The sequence below is a fragment of the Ahaetulla prasina genome, chromosome 10, assembly GCF_028640845.1.
Source record: "Ahaetulla prasina isolate Xishuangbanna chromosome 10, ASM2864084v1, whole genome shotgun sequence".
Classification (NCBI taxonomy): domain Eukaryota; kingdom Metazoa; phylum Chordata; class Lepidosauria; order Squamata; family Colubridae; genus Ahaetulla; species Ahaetulla prasina.
In genome coordinates this window covers 12,463,216-12,483,999 of record NC_080548.1, presented here as the reverse complement: position 1 = coordinate 12,483,999, position 20,784 = coordinate 12,463,216, and the positions used below count along the sequence as shown (strand labels likewise).

General features: G+C 44.1%; 1 protein-coding gene across 2 annotated transcripts in view; it reads right to left on the bottom strand.

Annotated features, from left to right (window-relative positions):
* The window catches only part of GRHL3 (grainyhead like transcription factor 3), a 72,126-nt gene that overhangs the window by 9,576 nt on the left and 41,766 nt on the right, over positions 1 to 20,784 (bottom strand). For both annotated transcript variants that reach the window (XM_058196172.1, XM_058196173.1), the window contains exons 8-15: positions 18,514 to 18,608; positions 17,961 to 18,119; positions 15,281 to 15,359; positions 10,200 to 10,333; positions 8,749 to 8,786; positions 7,896 to 7,984; positions 7,126 to 7,211; positions 3,399 to 3,463 (exon numbers count right to left, since the gene is read on the bottom strand). In XM_058196172.1, coding sequence (XP_058052155.1) covers positions 3,399 to 3,463; positions 7,126 to 7,211; positions 7,896 to 7,984; positions 8,749 to 8,786; positions 10,200 to 10,333; positions 15,281 to 15,359; positions 17,961 to 18,119; positions 18,514 to 18,608 — 745 coding nt within the window. The remainder of the gene's footprint in view (positions 1 to 3,398; positions 3,464 to 7,125; positions 7,212 to 7,895; positions 7,985 to 8,748; positions 8,787 to 10,199; positions 10,334 to 15,280; positions 15,360 to 17,960; positions 18,120 to 18,513; positions 18,609 to 20,784) is intronic.

Genomic DNA, 20,784 nt, shown 5'->3' with positions numbered 1-20,784 from the left:
TTGGTACCCTTCCCAAACTTCCATTTCCATCAAACCCAAACCAGATTTATGTTCCACTCCTAAAGGTTTCCAATGTGAAATTTGCTGCTTATTACAATAGTTGTACCTTGGGAGGGGAGGGGGTCAGTGTTTTCCTGGAGTCCTCTGTAAGGATTTTAAGATCCTGTCCCTAAATTATCACTTCTAGCTCACTTCCCTTTGCTGTATAAACGAAGCTTGGGTTTTTGTTCCAAGCCTGCATCATTTTGTATAACAACAACCTTCACCAGAATAATGTCAATCTTATGTTCAGAGCATGGTGTCCAACAGTGGTCAGTTGCCCCCGGTTCAGACTGGTTTGCAAGAACAGGTAGCAAAACCGGCAGGACGCTCTGCCCACTGACCTGGACGTCATCAGGAAGCTTCTGTGCATGCGCAGAAGCGCGCGTGCGGCCCCGTTGTGAACAGGTAGTAAAGATAAGTAGAACCCACCCCTGGTGTCCAACCTTAGTAAATTTAAGACTTGTAGACTTCAACTCCGATACTGGCTGGGGAATTCTGGCAGTTGAAGTCCACAAATCTTAAATTTGCCAAGGTTGGACACCCGTGGTTTAGAGAGATAGTTGCTGCTATATTGAAGCCCTCTGTTCGTTCTGACTATATAACCAAGTTGTAGTTGCCCTTGCTGAAATGCCAGCATCCCCAACCAGAAAATGTTATATTTATAGTTTATAAATTAGTCCCGTTAGTGGAATCCAGTACAGATTTTCCTCCCAAAACTGCTCTATTCCAGCATTTTCTGCCACTCTAAGCCTAAGGGTTACTCCAATCCTGCTGGTTTTGAGAAACAAACAAACAATGGTGCCCTGATGATAAAGATAAACCCAAACATGGTGACCTCGGGCCATTGCCTGGGGAGATAACAACATATCTGTTAAATTCCCCAGACCACTCCATGCACTATGTACACACACACACACACACACACACACACACACACACACACACACACACACTTCTTCCTCAGGCTTTTTTTTTTTATCCCCACCGAACAGCTTCATATTTTAAAAATAAAAGACTCCGTATGTAGAAGCCAACTGGAACAAGACTGCAAAAGCAGAAATGCAAGCCTTGGCCCTTCCCCAAGGCTTTGACTCTTAATGCCCAACGCCAGCTGTACCCCAAATAGCAGCTGAAGTTCATCCCATGTCCAGGTGGGTTGAACTTCAGCTCCTATTGTGGAAGGTGTCAAATTGATTAAAGTAATCTAAGCTAGAACAAAAATGACTTCCCATCTTAGTTAGGACAATAAGTGATTCTCTCTCTCTCATGTCTCTTTCTCTCCCTCCCTCCCTCCCTCCCTCCCTCTCCCCTCCGTCTCTCTCTCTCCCACGTCTCTCCTTCCCTCTCCCATCTCTCCTTTCCTCTCCCCCATCTCTCCTTCTCTCCTCCCTCCTCTCCCTCTCTCCTTCTCTCCTCCCTCTCCCCGTCTCTCTTCTCTCTCCCATCTCTCCTTCTCTTTCCTCCACCCTCCCTCCCTCCCTCCCTCCCTCTCCCTGTCTCTCCTTCTCTCCCTGTCTCTCTTCCCTCTCCCATCTCTCCTTCCCTCTCCCTGTCTCTCCTTCTCTCCCCGTCTCTCTTCCCTCTCCTCTCTCCTTCCCTCTCCCGTCTGTCTTTCCTCTCCCTCTCCTTCCCTCTCCCTGTCTCTCTTCCCTCCCATCTCTCCTTCCCTCTCCCGTCTCTCCTTCTCTCTCCCCGTCTCTCCTTCTCTCTCCTCCATCCCTCCCTCCCCTCTCTCTCTCTCCCACGTCTCTCCTTCCCTCTCCATCTCTCCTTTCCTCTCCCATCTCTCCTTCTCTCCCCGTCTCTCCTTCCCTCTCCCATCTCTCCTTCCCTCTCCCCGTCTCTCCTTCTCTCTCCCCCGTCTCCCCTTCTCTCTCCCTCCCTCCCTCCCTCCCCCCCTCTCCCTGTCTCTCCTTCTCTCTCCCTGTCTCTCCTTCCTCTCCCATCTCTCCTTCCCTCTCCCTGTCTCTCCTTCTCTCTCCCTGTCTCTTCCTCTCCCCTCTCTCCTTCCCTCTCCCCGTCTGTCTTTCCCTCTCCCCTCTCTCCTTCCCTCTCCCCTGTCTCTCTTCCCTCTCCCATCTCTCCTTCCCTCTCCCCGTCTCTCCTTCTCTCTCCCCCCCCCCTCCCTCTCTCTCCCTCCATCCCTCCCTCCCCCCCTCTCTCTGATGCTTCTCAACCTTGGAGATTTCAAAATGTGTGGATTTCAACTCCCAGAATTCTCTAGCTAGTAATGGACTCTCCTTCCAATGTTATCTTCACAATATCCCTGTAAATAGACGAGGGTTAGGGCAGTGTTTCTCAGTCCTGGCAATTTTAAGGAGTGGAGTTCAACCTCCAGAATTCCCTAGCCACCAATGGCTGGGGAATTCTGGGAGCTGAACAGCACAAATGCCAAAGCTGAGGAACACTGAGCTAAGGTGAGAGAGAGTAGAAGGTTCAAAATTGACCAGAGAAATTCCATTTTTGGTGTGGATCTCCCAAGAGCTGTAACCTAAGCCTTATCTTCCACGTGGCATGGCTTAATTATGCCTTCACTCAATAAGCCAGCCCTGGCTACAATCACACATTGCCCTACATTACAACCAAACTGCCACATAGTGACTTTGCATTCCAATGAACCCAATGCTGGCTGGGGGAATTCTGGGAGTTGAAGTCCACCCATCTTAAAATTCCCAAGGTTGAGAAACATCTCATTTCGGCTTCCACCAAAGTAATGACACAGGGGAAGCCCACTGAAGCCCACTAGCAAGCAGCTTCCCTCACTGTAGCCAAAGAACGTGGCTAATTATAGAGTCCCCACCTCATACTTGATGCTCATACAAAAGCATCAATCTTTAAATTTCCAGATGGAAAGTTGAGAATATCATCAAATTACAAGACAACAATCTCCTGAGCCGGAGGGCATTTCTAAAGACGACCTATTGAGCCACAGCAAGGAGGAAAGGATAGTTGCTTTCATGAAATGCTGAACCAGATAAACCTTTGGCTGGATCCAGCAAGATTCTGGTTGCTCTTAATCAAGACATGCAGAATTTCTGTCTCCTGGTCATATACTTTTTCACAGTAATTTTGAATCACTTTCTTTTTACCATCATTTTGATGACGAAGTCTTCCTTCTTCATCCATTAATTGGAGCATCAGTTTCTTTTTTTTCTCCTTTTTCAATTTATGCGCCAACCATTTCTTCCAAATTAATTTGATACAATTCCTTCCCTAGACACCTGAAAGCTGGCCAACAGTCCTAATCGCTTCCAAACCCTACTTCTTCCATGTAGACATTTTCTTGCCTATTTGCTAGGCCCATTGCGTGCCCAAGAACCAGGAACGTCATACAAGGGAAGCAGACTATCACTTACCCTCGTTTGCATTTTTTGTAGACTTTGTAGATGCTTTCTTCTGGCAGGCCATATTTTTCTGAAATCTGGAAAATGAAAAACAATAGATTACATTCACCTGCATGTTCCAATGAGTGGATTCCTGGGCTTATAAAACTCACTGTTTTGCAGTAAATGTAATATTTTATTTATTTTTTATTTATTTATTTTTTATTTTGTCAGTCACATATAAGATAACAGGTAAAAGTATAAACATAATTTGGATACATGAAAAGAGTAAGTAAAAAGGAATATTAGGGATGGTGGGCACGCAGGTGCACTTATACACGCCTTTTATAGACCTCTTAGGAATGGAGTGAGGTCAACAGTAGACAGTTTAAGTTTAAAGTTTTGGGGGTTTGGGGAAGAAACTACAGAGTCAGGTAGTGTATTCCAGGCATTGACCACTCTGTTACTGAAGTCATATTTTCTGCAATCAAGTTTGGAGTGGTTTACCTTGAGTTTGTATCTATTATTTGCTCGTGTATTGTTGTGGTTGAAGCTGAAGTAGTCATTGACAGGTAGGACATTGTGGTAGATAATTTTATGTACTATGCTTAGGTCAGACTGAAGTCGGCGTAGTTCTAAGTTATCTAAGCCCAAAATTTGGAGTCTGGTGGCATGAGATATTTTATTGCGAGCAGAGGAGTGGAGGACTCTTCTCGTAAAATATCTCTGGACTCTCTCGACTGTATTTATGTCTGATATGCAGTGCGGGTTCCAGACAGATGGGCTGTATTCAAGAATTGATCTAGCAAATGTTTTGTGTGCTCTACTTAGTAGTACAATATTACCAGAGAAGAAGCTATGCAAGATTAGGTTAACAACTCTTAGTGCCTTTTTGGCAATGTTGTTACAGTGGGATCTGATGCTTAGATCTTTAGACATGAGTACTCCAAGGTCCTTGACAGAGTGAGGGTCATCTATAAGGTCATGTCCATCTAATTTGTATTTTATGTTTTGATTTTTTTTGCCAATGTGCAAGACAAAGCATTTGTTGGTTGAGATTTGAAGTTGCCACTTGTTAATACTTCCCCATTCGTTTCACTCGATTCTGACCATAAACCAGTTGCAATTGCATCATCCCAAAGAGATTCCCATGTCAAAATCAAACAATGGAGAGCTGAGAACTAACCTACTTAGGTGATAAAGAGAATGAGATCCAGGAAAGACCTGTTCAAATCCTTTTCTAGTTATGGAATTATGTTGGCTTAGGCTAATCTCTGTTTCTATCATTTATCTCTCCCGTCTGAAACTCTGCTTTAAACCTTCCCTTGCAACACAAGAACAACGCATGGATATCCATGGAGTTGGGAGAGGATAAAAAAAAAATCAAGAGGGCACAATTATGGCCACAATTGTGCCTTTTTTTTGTTTTGGCTTATTCTTGACCTTCTATGCCCCTAGAACAATAGATTTTGTACCTTAGGAAGACCTTCCTAACATTTGGTGTGAAGTTCTTTCAATACTCAACCATGGTTCACAGGTCATTCTTAGTTTGCTTTACTCATTATTTGTTGAATAAGCCACAAAGTCAAGATTCACAAATTGTACTAAGCCAAAAGCAAACAAATGGTATTTTAGCATCACATAGTCTGAGAATCAGCCTAAAACATACAATATACAGTATTTGGGCCAATTTTAAACCTGGTCTTCCAATTTCTTCCCTAGAGGAAAACAATATGTGTGTTTAGCCAGATTCATGTTTCTTACTACTCTCCAGAGCACCTGAGGGCAGGACAAGAAGCAATGAATGGAAACTAATCAAGGAGAGAAGCAACTTAGAACTAAGGAGAAATTTCCTGACAGTTAGAACAATTAATCAGTGGAACAACTTGCCTCCAGAAGTTGTGAATGCTCCAACACTGCAAATTTTTAAGAAGAGATTAGACAACCACTTGTCCGACCTAAGCAGAGGTTGGACTAGAAGACCTCCAAGGTCCCTTCCAACTCTGTTATTGTACGGTATTCTATTCTCCTTTTTCAGCCATCCCTTTTTGGGGAAAGCTACAACCTCATTTCTGCAAGCAGAGAAACCATTTTTTTTAGTGTGGAAAACTACAGCTCCCAAGGAGGCAATTTCAGAAAAAGATATTTGTTTTTTGCTCTTTTCCAATTTGAAAGTGTGCAAGAGCAGGGCACACACATAGAAAGAGACACACACACATATATAAAGCAAAGCCATAAATATGGCTATCAGATCATTTCAGGAGATTGTTTGCTTTATTCCCCGCCTCAGCAAAGCCAAGCTGAGGGTTATCAGGAACCGTGCTGATAAACATCACAGAAATATGCTCAAGCATTGTGTGCTCTTTAAACATTGAGCAAATGTGCATGGTGATAGAGAGAAGGGGGAGAACCTTCCAGCCAGGCCAGGCTAAAAGAGGCAACATCTAGAGAGAGGAGAGTACAGAATAAACAGGAAAACAGTTTCCAGAAACAGGCCTAGGAACCAAGTTAGACATGGGCTCTTTGATGGTGAAACACAAACCTTCACAGGAATGGAAAAGTAGGAGCCGTTTGTTGCTTAAGATCTGGTTGTCCCTATGGTATATATATTCATGAGGTTCACACATTATGCTACTTCTTCATGTGATATGGTTTGGTTTAAGGAGTGCAATATATGAATACAGTCATTGAAGAATAGAAACCACCATTCATGACCTAGCACCTTGTGGAAATACAACCAGGGAGGGCTGCTGGGGGTTCGCAGGGGTTTGGGAGAACCTCTAGCTAAGATTCTGTGCAGTTCAGAGAACCCCCAAATCCCACTCTTGGCTGGCCCCACCCAACCACACCCTGGCCCTCCCAGGAGTCCCCGCGGGGCCCGTTTTGGATGCAGGTAAGTGCAGGGCATGCATGGAGCTTGGAAAGGGTGAAAAACAGGCCTCTGGAAGTTCAGGAAGGCCAGAAATGGGCCAGTTTCCTGCCTCCAGAAGATCTCCGGAGTCTGGGGAGGCTGTTTTCGCCCTCCCGGAGGCTTGAGGAAAGACTCTGGAGCCCGGGAAGGGCAAAAAGACCCCCCCCCACCTGCCATGGTACGGGAGGCCGACTAGGCCACACCCACCATGGCCACACCCACCCAGCAACCTGGCAGGAACCCCTTGCTAAAATTTTTGAAGCCCACCCCTGAATACAACCAACAAACTGTGGCTTTTTCCATAAACCATCAGTTCGCAAACTCTAGTTTAATGCAAAATGGACTCCATTCCCCAGGTCAGGCTGCCAATGGGCTAGTTATAATCCCAACCAAACATTTCTTTAGGGAAGGCCTTAAAATATAGCATCCTCAAATTGGTTTTCTATTTTATCAGCACCAGAATCCTTGTACAACATTGATTAAGTGGAGCCCTCTCGGAATACAGCCAGTAGCTGTTTCCTCCCATTATTTAAGCAAAATTGTAGGAAATTTTTAAAATTAAAATAGGATAAAGAAACCTAGGAAGAGATTAATGTCTGGGATGGGAGGCAGTCTGACTCAAGTTGCCCTTCCTTTTGTGGAGATCTGCTGGTTGCCCTTCTCCAGCCTAGATGTCTTCAGCACCTCATAGAATAGAACAGAATTCTTTGTTGGCCAAGTGTGATTGGACACACAAGGAATTTGTCTTGGTGCATACGCTCTCAGTGTACATAAAGAAAAGATACATTCGTCAAGAATCATAAGGTAGCAAACTTCCATGCCATAGGATGACCAAGGGGAGAAACTCACTGCATTTCTCAAGCCTTTGAGATCGGGGGTCTTCAGCATGAGAGCGTCAAAAACTTCCTCTGTTTCCCGTCGGACATAGAGTAGAACTGAATGACACAAGAGATAATGGTCAAATAAAATCTGCAGAGGCAGAAAAAGGAACACCCCTCCCCATTTCTCTCCTTCCATTATAGAATCTCCCAAACCCATTACGTCTTTGTTTGGTGGCCCTACATTCCTGTCCTTAGGAGCTTTTTTGCATTGCTTACAAGTTACATCCCACACTCTCCCTGGGCACAGATAATGGTATGAATTTCACTGCCCTCAATGCCTGTCCCTGTTCTGCTTCAGAAAAAGGCCAGGTGAATGATGTCATGCTTATTGTCTTTAAAAAGGTAAAGGTTCCCCTCGCACATGTGTGTGGGAACTGCTGACCTTTCGATCGACAAGCTCAGCATCTTAGCCACTGAGCCACCCTTGTTTTACTGTCTTTAGTACAAAACAAAGTGATTGATGGACTCCCTGAGCTTCATTTCTTTCTCCAGAGTACCACTTTCTAGGGGAAAAGAAATCATCAATTGCTCTCCTTAACTTGTGATGGGACAATGAAGGACACGGGTGGCCAGGACTTTAGGGAGTCAAATTTAGTCACCTGCCCTTTTGCCAATTTGCCACTCTGGCATGCTTATGTTGTGGTTAACAAACAGAAGGATGCACTTATGGACTCCTTGCTTTTTCTTGGGCCATGAGGCCCCTGGGCATGCAGAGGACATCTTCCTCTTCTAGCTTACCTCGTTGGGGGTCTTCTTCTTTTGCTTGTTTTGCGGCTATGGGATCAAATTCGTCGGGGAAGGAAGGGCAGCTCCGCTTTAAGGGCAAGCTAGGTAGGGAGGAAAAAAAAGGAGCTCAGAACATCTGGTTGTGCCTAATATACAAATCACAAGGGATCTTCCCAAATAGATCAGGTGTCCATAACTGAATCTAGACTGTGCAGCAGTTAAAGAGTGAGTTATAGACTGGAAAGACTCAAATTCAAGGCCCTTCACAGTCCTCGAGTGGATTTAGTCACATTTCTCAGCTTAATCTACCTTATGGGTGAATTAGGAGAAACTGCCAAGAACAAACAGAGATGGATGGATGGATTGATGGATGGGTGGGTGGGTGGATGGATGGATGGATGGATGGACAGACCAACTTTAAAGCTTTAATAAAAAAGGACAATTCATTTTATTTCACTTGAATGAGGCCATTATGCTGATATACATGTTGATGGACTGCTCTCTCTACTACTCCTAAAAACACCCCAAATGAAGTGTCCCCCACTCTCATTTGAGACTAGACCCTTAGAGATTCCCAGATGGAAATCATTGACTATTCCCCACCCCCCACATGGAAGCTGAACCAAGACAGTGACTTGCTGAAAGTCACCCAATCTGCAGCACTCAAGAGTTTCATGGTCCAGAGCCCTGAAGGCCCAAGTGTAAACTCATGCCTGGATCAAAGACTTAAATATTTGAGTTTCCATGAGCTATAAAGACAACACCTATTGGGAAACAAACACATTTTTGGTCTCAAGAGTCCAAAAGCATTTCAGGTTGTTGACCCCGTCAATGCCTCCACCACCAAAGGAAATGTAGTACACACCTGTGGGAATCATGTGGAACTCCAGCTGTAGGTAATACCTTTAAAGAGGGAGGGAGATGTTTTAAACAAAGATGAACAGCCATTTTAAAGCCCTCCTGCCAATTTGCAATAACATTGCAAAGTTTTATTTATTAGTTTTAGCTTCTGCCTTTTCTTCAAGAGTTCAAAGGTGGCTTATATGGGAACTCCACTCAAAATATCTTCTTTACTAAATAGCTTGCTGGATCAGAGGTTGATTGTTTCATATCTGTCCACATTCTGCTTGGGATGTATGTAATACTCAACTAATTAGACATTCTTACACACCTTACTACTCTCCTTCACTCCTCATTTTCTCTAAGAAAGGTTAGGTAGGGGGTCCAAATCATATTTCATCCCCACACAATGTGTTTCTTTCTGGAACAGAGCCCCAAATGATTGCTTTGCTAATATTTGAATGTTCACACAACAAGCTTAACCTGGTCATGAATAATCCATTTTCTTGGGTTTGCATGATACATTAACTTTATATTAATCAAATGGATCCAACCAACCCACCAACCCAAACCAAACAGCTGTATGACTTGCCTAGATAAGCATGTTGCATGAATACATTGTCCCTAGTTCTACATAAATATAAAAATTAAATGAATCTACATATTAGCTATGCAGCAAAGTCTACTAACTTTTTAGCTAGAGAGAAAGAAACACTAGATTTATGTTGAGTTGTAATATATTAAGATAATTTATCATTTATATCCTGCCTTCACCATTTTTATAAGTAATTCAAGGCAGTGTATATAACTAATAACCCTTCCTCCTCCTATTTTCCCGACAAGAAAAACCCTATAAAAGAAGTTGAGCTGAGAGAGAGTTTTTTTGACCCAAAGTCAACCCAGCTAGCTTTCATGCCTAGAGCAAAGCTAGAACTCACAGTCTACTGGTGATTGGTCCAAAATCACTCAAGTCAACTTTCATTCTATTAGAATTCACGGTCTCCAGGTGACTGGTCCAAAGTCACAAAGTCAATTTTCATTCTTCAAATGGGGCTAAGAACTCAGAGTCCCTGGCTTTCTACCCTGATATTTTAACCATTAAAATAGCTCTCTAGTTAAAACCCTATGAAGACTTTGCCTTCTGGACCAGGGATCTCCCACCTTGGCAACTTTAAGCCTGGAGGACTTCAACTCCCAGAATTCCCCAGCCAGCTTTGCAAAGCTGGCTGGGGAATTCTGGGAGTTAAAGTCCTCCAGGCTTAAAATTACCAAGGTGGGAGACCCCTGTTCTGGACAACCACTGACTCTTGACTACATCTAAATGTGAATCCTCTCCCTCATTGAAGATCAGTCTTGGTGGATTCTTTCCAACTCAACCATATCAGAGCATGGATCCATTCCGAAGTCCATGTTTTCTTAACAGAACTCTGGTGGTTCTTAGCTATAAGCTGTGTGGAGCCAACAGAGGAGCCTTACCGTTGCACATCTTTGGAGGTTTGAAAAATGAACATTTGGGATGAATAAGACCGGCTGAGTTTCCAAGTCACTTTGGGGCTTGAGGTAAGTGATTTCATTGCTGCGAAAGCTTGAAACTAAACAGCTTTTCAAGCCTGAAAGGTAGAAGAAAAAATTATGAAGTTGTGTTTTTTTTTAATCACACTCCTTATTCTAAATTAACAGAAACCTTGTAGTCAGCCATCATATTTGTGAGGAAAATTTCTGGGGTGAGTAACCTGATCATAGATGATAGGTATTGTAGGTATTGTACTCTAATACCAGAGGTGGGTTTCAGCAGGTTCTGACCAGTTCTGGAGAACCGGTAGCGGAAATTTTGAGTAGTTCAAAAAACCGGTAGTAAACATTCTGAGTGGCCCCGCCCCCATCAATTCTCTGCCTTCCAAATCCTAGCTGATTGGGAGGAAATGGGGATTTTGCAGTAATCATCCCCTGGAGTGGGGAGAGAATCGGGATTTTGCAGTAATCTTCCCCTGCCATGCCCACCAAGCCACGCCCACCAAGCCACGCCACGCCCACAGAACCGGTAGCAAAAAATTTTTGAAACTCACCACTGTCTAATACATCTGCAAAGTATCTAGTTATACACACCCAAACAAGCACACTTAAGAGGGGAATTTTATATTAAAATATATATATATAAATTAACCATGCTTTTGAAATCCAGCACACTCATATAGTTATTAAATAAACCTTAAAACTATTAGTTATGTTGTCTACTTGTTATATCAGCTGATTAAATCACACCATCAAATGATTAATTGACACCATTTTGAAATATCCGTATAACTGAAATGGGAATTTGATATTGGTAAGGTGACTCTGTTATTTTTAACATCCCTTGTATTGTTCTTTTACTGTGGTTTTTATACCATTTTAAATATTTTATACCATTTTATACCATAATATTTTATACCATTTTAAATTCACTATTTTTAGCTTTGTTGAACATTACCCAGAATCATTTCTTTATGAGTTAGATGGCTATATAAACCGGTTTAATAAACAACAAATATTGGCCTGATTCTCTTTTCCCTATTATGATGTTGTTATCCTTATTCCTTTTGGGAATAAACGGGGTTACCGTTTTTAAAATTGTCTTTATGACACAATCACAAGCTGACTGAATGTAGAATGGCCCCTAGAGAAAAGCCCATAAAAAGGGATGCCTTGGCCATCAAGGGTCATTACAAATTCACCTGCTATCTCTATTCCTCCATGAAAAAGCTGGAGGACAATTTCAGAATTTGTTAATATTCATTGCTCTCCTGCTTTTCAGCAGGGTTAAACAGTCCCACGAGGCATCTTACAAAACCATAGAAATTTATGATTCCGCTTGTAACTCGATGTTCTTCCTCCTCACGTGGAACAAGAACCAAAAACATTGAGCAAGAAGAAGTAGAAGGCCTGCAAATGTCGCCTTGGGGCTGGTAGCACAGGAGCTACTTCTAAATGGAAAAATTCTTGGATGCCATGATCATTGGTGCCCCTAATCTTCTGGCCTTTAAGAAGGCCCTTAAGACCGTTTTATATCTCAGGGACTATGGGCGCTAATGGTGATGGGCTTTCTTTAGAGAGGCCTGTAATTCTGGTTATAGTTGTCCTCTGTGGTTGTTTATATATTGGCATTTTCCTTTGTGGTGGTGTAAACCAGGGGTCTCCAACCTTGGCAACTTGAAGCCTGGCCGACTTCAACTCCCAGAATTCCCCAGCCAGCAAAGCTGGCTGAGGAACTCTGGGAGTTGAAGTCCACAAGTCTTAAAGGGACTAAGGTTGGAGACCTCTGCTCTAGAGAATGGTTTGAGACTCAGACTTGTTGAAATCTTATCCCACTAGGCTGGGCTTAGCTAGCAGCAAAGCTGGCTGGGGAATTCTGGGAGTTGAAGTCTGCCAGGCTTCAAGTTGCCAAGGTTGGAGACCTCTGGTGTAAATCATCTTGAGTCCTGTGAAATATATGATGTATAGATTTTGGTGTGAAGATATTATAAATTCATCCCAAAAGCAGCTATAAAACCGAAAAGCTACTTTAACAAGTCCGTAAACAAATAGTGTTGAATCTAATACAGTAATGTCTAATGCCGTAATCAAAGCTTTGATTACTTTAAGCTTTCAAAGTAGAGCCTTCTGAGACTATTCTAAGAGCCATAGTGGCGCAGTGGTTAGAATGCAGTATTTCAGGCTGACTCTGCCCACTGCCAGGAGTTCGATCTTGACCGGCTCAAGGTTGACTCAGGCTTCCATCCTTCTGAAAGATGGTAGAATGGGGAGCCAGATTGTTGGGGGAAAATATGCTGACTCTGTAAACCGCTTAGAGAGGGCTGTAAAAGCACTATGAAGCGGTATAGAAGTCTAAGTGCTATTGCTATTTCATAGATGGCATCTTGAAGAATCCAAAGTTCGTTTGTAATATGCTCAAGCCCATTCAAGATTGGTAAAATGTGCCTTCAGATTGTCCTATGAAAGGCAAGAAAACCTGTAAGTCAATTTTCTGGCAACCATCATTTCAAGAGGTCCTTCAAGAATTCATTATTAAACTGAGGTCGAAACTAAGAAGATGCCTTTGGCAACCTCAAGCCCCAGAAAGGTGAACAAAGACAAGAAGGACAGAGAAGAGAAGAGAGCAGAAGGTGGAAGTGATGTTGATGGCCCAAAAACTGATCTCTAAGAACCAGAGAAGTGAGCTGAAGGTGGAAGTGATGTTGATGGTCCCAAAAGGACCACCTTCTCCTATATGACCCTCATGGTCAACTCGAATCATCTTATAGCCTCCCCATTTTTGGAAACCTGACTGGTGGTTACCAGAACGACAAGCCTTCAGGCTGTGGTGTCCATACAACGAAGCTTTTACTCCAGGGATTTTCCCCTGGCCCTGTCTTTGCTATCTTGAAGGCCCTAGGCAGAGTGTGCCAAGCCTTCCTTGTGGGCTTGGAGCAATCACAAGGCTCTTGAAACTAGTTCCAGCTGCTTTTTTTTTTTTTGTCTTTTATCTCGGTGACCGCTTTCTTGCTTTTCTCCCTTTTGTAGTTTTTTATGGCTGTTTTTATTTGACACCTTACTTATTATGTTTTGAATATGGATTTGTTTTGTAAGCTTCCCAGAGGGCATGTGTCAACCTACGGGGTCTAGATCTCATAGGTAAATAAATAAAGTAGAATAAGCAAACAAAAAAAAGAGAGAGGGAGAGAGAGACAGGATTTTAAAATAGGACTTTAAATCCAGCTGGGGCTAAGCTAACATGGCCTAGCCTGGATGCTAGGTGGAATGTGCAAACTGTCCAGCAGACCTGGAGTCTATGGCCAGTCTTTTGGGCAGCTGGGAGTTACCAGAACTGCACTGATTTATTGAGGACCTGTATACTGCACGAATCAAAAAGAGGGCTGTGAAAATATCTACAGACCCCTCGCATCCTGGACATAAACTGCTTCAACTCCTACCCTCAAAACGACGCTATAGAGCACTGCCCACCAGAACAACTAGACACAAGAACAGTTTTTTCCTGAAGGCCATCACTCTGCTAAACAAATAATTCCCTCAACACTGTCAAACTATTTACTAAACCTTGATGAACGTATCTTTTCTTTTATGTACACTGAGAGCATATGCACCAAGACAAATTCCTTGTGTGTCCAATCACACTTGGCCAATAAAATTCTATTCTATTCTATTCTAAATCTGCACTACTATTAATGTTCTCATCGTTCCTATCACTCATCTCCTTTCACTTATGACTGTATGATTGTAACTTTGTTGTTTGTATCCTTCGGTTTATATTGATATTGATTGTTTCCTGATTGCTGATTTGTAGCCTATGACTATCATTAAGTGTTGTAAGTGTTGTACCTTGATGAAGGTTATCTTTTATGTACACTGAGAGCATATGCACCAAGACAAATTCCTTGGGTGTCCAATTATACTTGGTCAATAAAAAATTCTATGATTGTTCTATGATCTATGATGGCGAACCTTTTAGACACCGAGTGCCCAAACTGCGTGCACATGCATGCCCAAACTGAAAGATGCACGCAAACGTGCAAACACGCATACACGGACATGCATGCACATGCGCAGAAGAGACCTGAAAACCAGCTGGCTGGCAGGAGGTGGGGCATCCCAACACCGGCAGCGCAGCAAAAGATAATATCTTTTTCTTTCATGAGCTTCTGTTTTGTTGTTTGTGGGGAAACAGAAACTCACAAAAGAAAGGCCATAGAGATCTGACCTGGGACGACAGCGCATGTGCCAGCAGAGGGGGCTTTGCATGCCACCTCTGGCACGCTTGCCATAGGTTCACCATCACGGATCTAGAGGGCTCCGGACCAGTCAAGCTGGACTAAGAGTAGAAGCTCTTGTTCTTCTGTGCAATTCTAAAGCAACTGACTGCTGGAACAGAGTCTTTTTAGACTGCAAAGGCTGATGCTGATGCTGATGCTGATGCTGATGCTGATGCTGATGGTCCCCTCCCTGCTCTGGGCCACCAACCCGGAAAGGTTGGGGAACACTGTGCTAAAGGGAGGGAAATAAGGGTGGGTTGCCGGACCGTGGGAACTAATGAGGCAGGGCGAGGCAGATGTTCCCGCCCATGGAGAACTGCTACGGAGCTTCACTATTTCAAAGAGAACGTTTGCCTTTCGTGCAATCCGAGGTACATGGTCCCCGAGCTGTCTCAGTTGCTGAAAGAGATGGCAGGGTGAGACCGCCAAGATCCATATCTGCTTCTGGAGTTGTGGAAAGCAGCTCAGAAACATGAAGCGGCGGTATTTTCATTTCCCAGAAACTAAAGTGTCTGCAGAGTGTGGTTAAAAACATCGAGATGGTGGTCGCGATGGAACAATTGAAGCTCTGCCCATTTTTTTATATGGAACAACATAAATAAATGAACAGAGTTCAACTGACTGCTGTGGCTGCCATATTGACTTTTTTTTTTTTTGACCATACCTTGCTCTGATAGTCACCATCCCTGCAGCTCCCTTTTGCATGGCCCAGTACCAACCCAGGAAGGCCCTTTTCCAAACGGTTTGAGCTGCTCGTCCACTTCTACTCACCGTTATTATTGGCATCCAAGCATTTTCCTTTCCTCCTGAACTGTTTGCGTTCATCATCCCGCATTTTCCTCTCTGCTCCCTAGAAGAGGAGAGAAGCCACAATCTCATTCTCACATCCATGGCTGCTAAGTGTAGACCTGTGAACATTTTTTTTTAATGTAATGGTGTGTGGGAATGACCTCAGGAGACTGGGTGGAGAGATGCTGCCAAGAGATACTGCCAAAGGAATGGTCAGATAAGAGCAGTGGTAGGATCCTCCAGGTTTAACAACTGGTTCGGTGATTGTGTGTGATTTGCACTGCATGCACATGCACACTTTAGAAAAATCTTCACTTCCCTGTTTCTTCGGAGGAATAACATAGCTGATTCATGCAGCAATCCGCTCTATCATGCAAATCAGCTGAGATGATAAAGGCAGGAAAATAGCGCGGAAAATAGCAATCAGGGCCATCTGATTGCCGGGATGAACCGGTTCACTCCCAACTGATCGTCAGCGCTACCATTTCGCCCGAACTAGTCGGAACTGTTAGAATCCTACCCCTGGATAAGAGGGAGCATGGCCCAAACTGCACAGTGGGTGGAACAAGAGAGTCAAGAGGGACCTTCCTTAAGTTCTCAGGCTCTAAAAGTGACAGCAGGAGACTTGCACTTTCAGGCTATGAAGTTCTTTTAATGTAGCTTAACAATAAATTAGATTTAGCTTATCTGGCTGTGTTTCCTGTAGTCTGCCTAGTAAGGCCGACAAGGATGTGGCATGTGACACATTTGTCCACCTTGACTGCAAACACCTGGATCTAATAAGCCAGGTGTCAGCTTTGGAAGCCATACTAGGTCGAAGGCTTCCACACGCGGCCACTTTCTCCTGTGTGGGAAAGTAGGAGAAGGGTGGGAGGTGGTACAAGGGGCTATTAGACATAACAACATTCTTCCTGCCGGTGAAGGTCAGGCTGAGCCCACATCTGGAGAAGGAGTGGCTGGAGTGATGTCTCGAGTTGGGACGGTTGGAGATTGGAGTATGTGATCAGCAGAGGGGTCATGAGGGTGGGGATTTTGGAGTTTGTATTACTGAGGAAGGAACCTGGATCCCCAGATTCGGATTTCATCCAACTGTGCCAGTTTACCTATGCTAGTAAAAGAACTTTGAAAGATGTTTGCTTCGGAGTCTTTTCTGCAGGAGGGGTTTTCTGGAATGCTGACATCAGGAATGAGTCCTCTGATCATGCATAATCGTTGATTGAACGTGCGCCCTGCCTCTCTTAATCTTCAGGTGCCACACTCTACCAATAGACCTATTCCAAGCCATGGGTACCAGCCCTGCACCCATCCATTCATGCATCGTGATCTCTCCACCTTCTTTTTTCTTTCTATTGCTGTTGCTGATTCATCTCTCTCTTCCTTCTTCTTCCCATCCCTGCCCCCAGCTGCCTACCAATTAGATTTGAGAATAAGGATGGGGGTTTTCCCCACCCCCAAACATAATTGCTACATGGGATAAGGGATGGTCTGGATTGTGATGGTGGGGAAAGGTAGAGAGAGGGGTCTTTATCCTTTGCCCTCAACCATCGCCTTCAAACTTAGGACAACAGGGTGGAGTGAGGTGTTGATTCTATTCATGCTAATGAGTCCTTGTTCTCTAGGCTTAATTGGGGGGCTGGGGAGAGGCTGTGGGATATATTCAAAACCACAAGCCAGATGGTTCTCTTCTTCATCTCTTTAAGTTTCCTTGGAGCCCAAATCTGACACTTCAGCTCTTGCTTGCAAAGTTCCTCTCCAAAAGACTTTGCATTCAAGAAACAACAAGGGTGACCTCCTACCATCGGGAAGGAGATAGGGAAGCATAGCCAGCCGCACAAACAGGCTGAAGAACAGTTTTTATCCGTGGGCAGTCAGACTCCTGAATGTGAAATAACATCGTAACTATGTAGTACGATGGACTTGCAGAGCCGGCGCAACGTGTAACATGTTCACACTGGTGCTATAGGACTGGGGGTTGTTAATATGATTTATTGGGTTAGGGACTTTCTGTTTTCACTGTTGAGTTGTATTGTGTTGGAGGGTAGGGCGGTGCACTGAGGGAGCTACACCAATCTCATTGTACATATGTTGTGCACTGACAATAAAGATTTGAACGATTGATGAATGGATATTAAAGGTTGCTAACCTGGCGGAAATGGCAAAAATCTCAGCATATTTGAAAGACTGTTCACAAGAGAAATACATAGTGGAATGGAGAAGATGGATTGACTATATTCAAAACAAATATCAGACTAAGAAATATCCAAATAGCTTTTGAATGAACAAAGTGTAATGGAAATTAAGGCTCTATGGAGGGATGAGAGTTTATGGACAGTTAGCGTAAGTTTAGTTTATGATTTTTAGAAGTTTACTACACCCTGTATTTTGCTCTGGGAAGTCTCGGGGTGGGGGTTGAGGGGGGGAGGTAGAGGGAGGGGGGAAGGAGGGGGGGAATATTTGTTAAAACTTTGTAAAACTTTTTCAAAAAAAAAAGATTTGAAATTGAAATTAAAATTGAAATTGAAATTGACTCCTGGCCACCCTGAGGCTTTACACACAAACACACACACACACACACACACACACACACACACACACACACAGAGAGAGAGAGAGAGAGAGAGAGCCCATGCACAAAATTTGCCAAAGGCTTCCCTTACTCTACCTTATCACAAAATATTTTGATCTGGCAAACAGCTCGGTGGACTAGCCGGTTTGTCCCAGTGCTGTAGTCGTAAGTGTCGATCTGGAGGTTCAGTGGGACACCCTTCACACCTTTCTGAGAGGAGAAGTCCGTGCTCAGGCAGTTCACGCCAATGAACACCTGCAAAAGCGAATGGAAAACCTTATGGTTCTAGTTCCATTATAGCCTTGAAAGTGGGGGGGGGGTGTCACCTGAAACTCTAGTGGTGTCTAATGGGTGGGCTAGTGTTATTGCAATGGGCCAGACTAACTGTTCAGAGAAGCCACTCCCAAACAAGATGAAAGTCAAAATATCAATGTAACCTCCCCCCCACCGCCCACGCCAGGAGAAAGTTTATTTAAAATGGGTTACTCAAAGTGATGTTTTCTAAAATCTCTACCAAATTTGTGGGTATAAAAATTGGGTGGGCCATTTTTCCAAATTTTGTCAGGAGAGGGAGAAATTCTCCAACTATTTCTCAAGGGCTTCCTTGAGACAGGACTTAGGAGGTATCTTGTTGGTATCTCAAGCTTACCTTTGCTTCTTCAGCGATATTCCAGACGAAGGATAAGGCGTTGTAAGCTACCTCTTCAATATGCTGCACAGTATTGAAATTCTCTTTACAGTCAGCTAAAAGAGATAAAAAACATTTCTTTTATTTCTTTCATTAATAAGGCATAGTTACTTAACTATCGCTATCTTAAAAAAATGTAACAACTCCATATTTACTCCTCGGAACTACCCCTAAACTTTCTTCTGGATTCAGTGGCTAAGATCTAGGAAAATTCTACCTCCATCCAACCTTCCACATATCTTAAGAGCTATTCTGACCATGGATGTTACAAGAATGGCCATAGTCTATCCCAGGTGATGAATGGAATTCTTGGCCCTTACCATCATCTCCATAAACAGCTGGAGGAGGAGAAGATCATGGAGATGGGCAATACAAGTGAGCAGGAGTGCCTCCATCACAGTGGGAAGTAGTCTGCTTCCCCAGCCCCTTGGACTTGAAGCAGCTCACTTAAAGTCTACCAGATTAGTTGTCCCAAAGGTTCTTTTTTTCAGACTGAAGTAGCTTCTTGGATGAGAAGCAAAATGTCTTCAAGGAAAAACAAAGACCAGCTGCCTTTTGAAAAAGCACCTTTGGGAAAACCATGACCTGAATGACTGAGAATCTCCACAGATACCAAATTAGTTGTTTGGGAGAAAACCCTCCTATCAGGGGTGAAATGCTCCCGGTTCGGACCGGATCGCACAATCTGGTAGCGATGGAGGCAGGTAGTTTAGAGAACCAGTAGCAAAAATCCCTGCCCCGCCCCCACTGCCCACGCCTCGCTGTTCCTCTTCTCTGTCCCTGAAGCTCTTGGTGGTGATATAGCTGCAAATGGCCTTAAATGACTGCCTCGGCGCTTCAAAGGGCTGCACTACAGCTGATCAGCGCTGTAGGCGGCTAGTAGACAGGTGCCTCTATTTTTAAAGAAAGTAGACCTGTGCCTCCCAAAAAAAGGCAATTGGTAGACTGGTGCCTCTATTTTAAAACTTAAAAACACATCTATTTATTTGCGCAGGACTGGACTAGATTTTAAATTTTAATTGGTTTTAATGGGTTTTATTATGTATATTGCTGGGGGCAGAGGTCGACCGCGAGGTGCCTCACTTGTGGGGTGCCGCAGGGGTCGATTCTCTCGCCCCTTCTGTTCAACATCTATATGAAGCCGTTGGGTGAGATCATCAGTGGCTTCGGGGTGAGTTACCAGCTGTACGCTGACGACACTCAGCTGTACTTTTCCACCCCGGGCCACCCCAATGAAGTTGTTGAAGTGCTGTCCCGGTGTTTGGAAGCCGTACGGGTCTGGATGGGGAGAAACAGGCTCAAGCTTAATCCCTCCAAGACGGAGTGGCTGTGGATGCCGGCATCCCGATTCAGTCAGCTGCAGCCGCAGCTGACTGTTGGAGGCAAGTTATTGGCCCCAAAGGATAGGGTGCGCAACTTAGGTGTCCTCCTGGATGAACGGCTGTCGTTTGAAGATCATTTGACGGCCGTCGCCAGGAGGGCCTTCCACCAGGTTTGCCTGGTTCGGCAGTTGCGCCCCTTCCTTGATCGGGATGCCTTGTGCACAGTCACTCACGCGCTCGTTACCTCTCGCTTGGATTATTGTAATGCTCTCTATATGGGGCTCCCCTTGAAGTGCACTCGGAGGCTTCAGTTAGTCCAGAATGCAGCTGCGCGGGTGATAGAGGGAGCTTCGCGTAGCTCCCACGTAACACCGCTCCTGCGCAGACTGCACTAGCTACCTGTGGCCTTTCGAGTGCACTTTAAGGTGTTGGCTACGACCTTTAAAGCGCTCCATGGCTTAGGGCCTGGGTACTTACGGGACCGCCTGCTGTTACCGTATGCCTCCCACCGACCCGTACGCTCTCACAGAGAGGGACTTCTCAGGGTGCCGTCCGCCAAGCAATGTCGGCTGGCGGCCCCCAGGGGAAGGTCATTCTCTGTGGGGGCTCCCACACTTTGGAATGAACTTCCCCCGGGCTTACGCCAAATACCTGACCTTCGGACCTTCCGCCGCGAACTGAAGACACATCTTTTCATTCGCGCGGGGCTGGCTTAAATTTTAAATTTTAAATTACATAAATTTTATCGATTTTAAATTTTTTACTAATTTTAAATGGGGTTTTGGTTTTTATAAATTTTTAAAGTTCTAGGCTAATTATAATAAGTTTTTTAACTTGCATTTTAAATTGTATATTGTAGTGTCTGTATTTTATTGTTGCCTGTACACCGCCCTGAGTCCTTCAGGAGAAG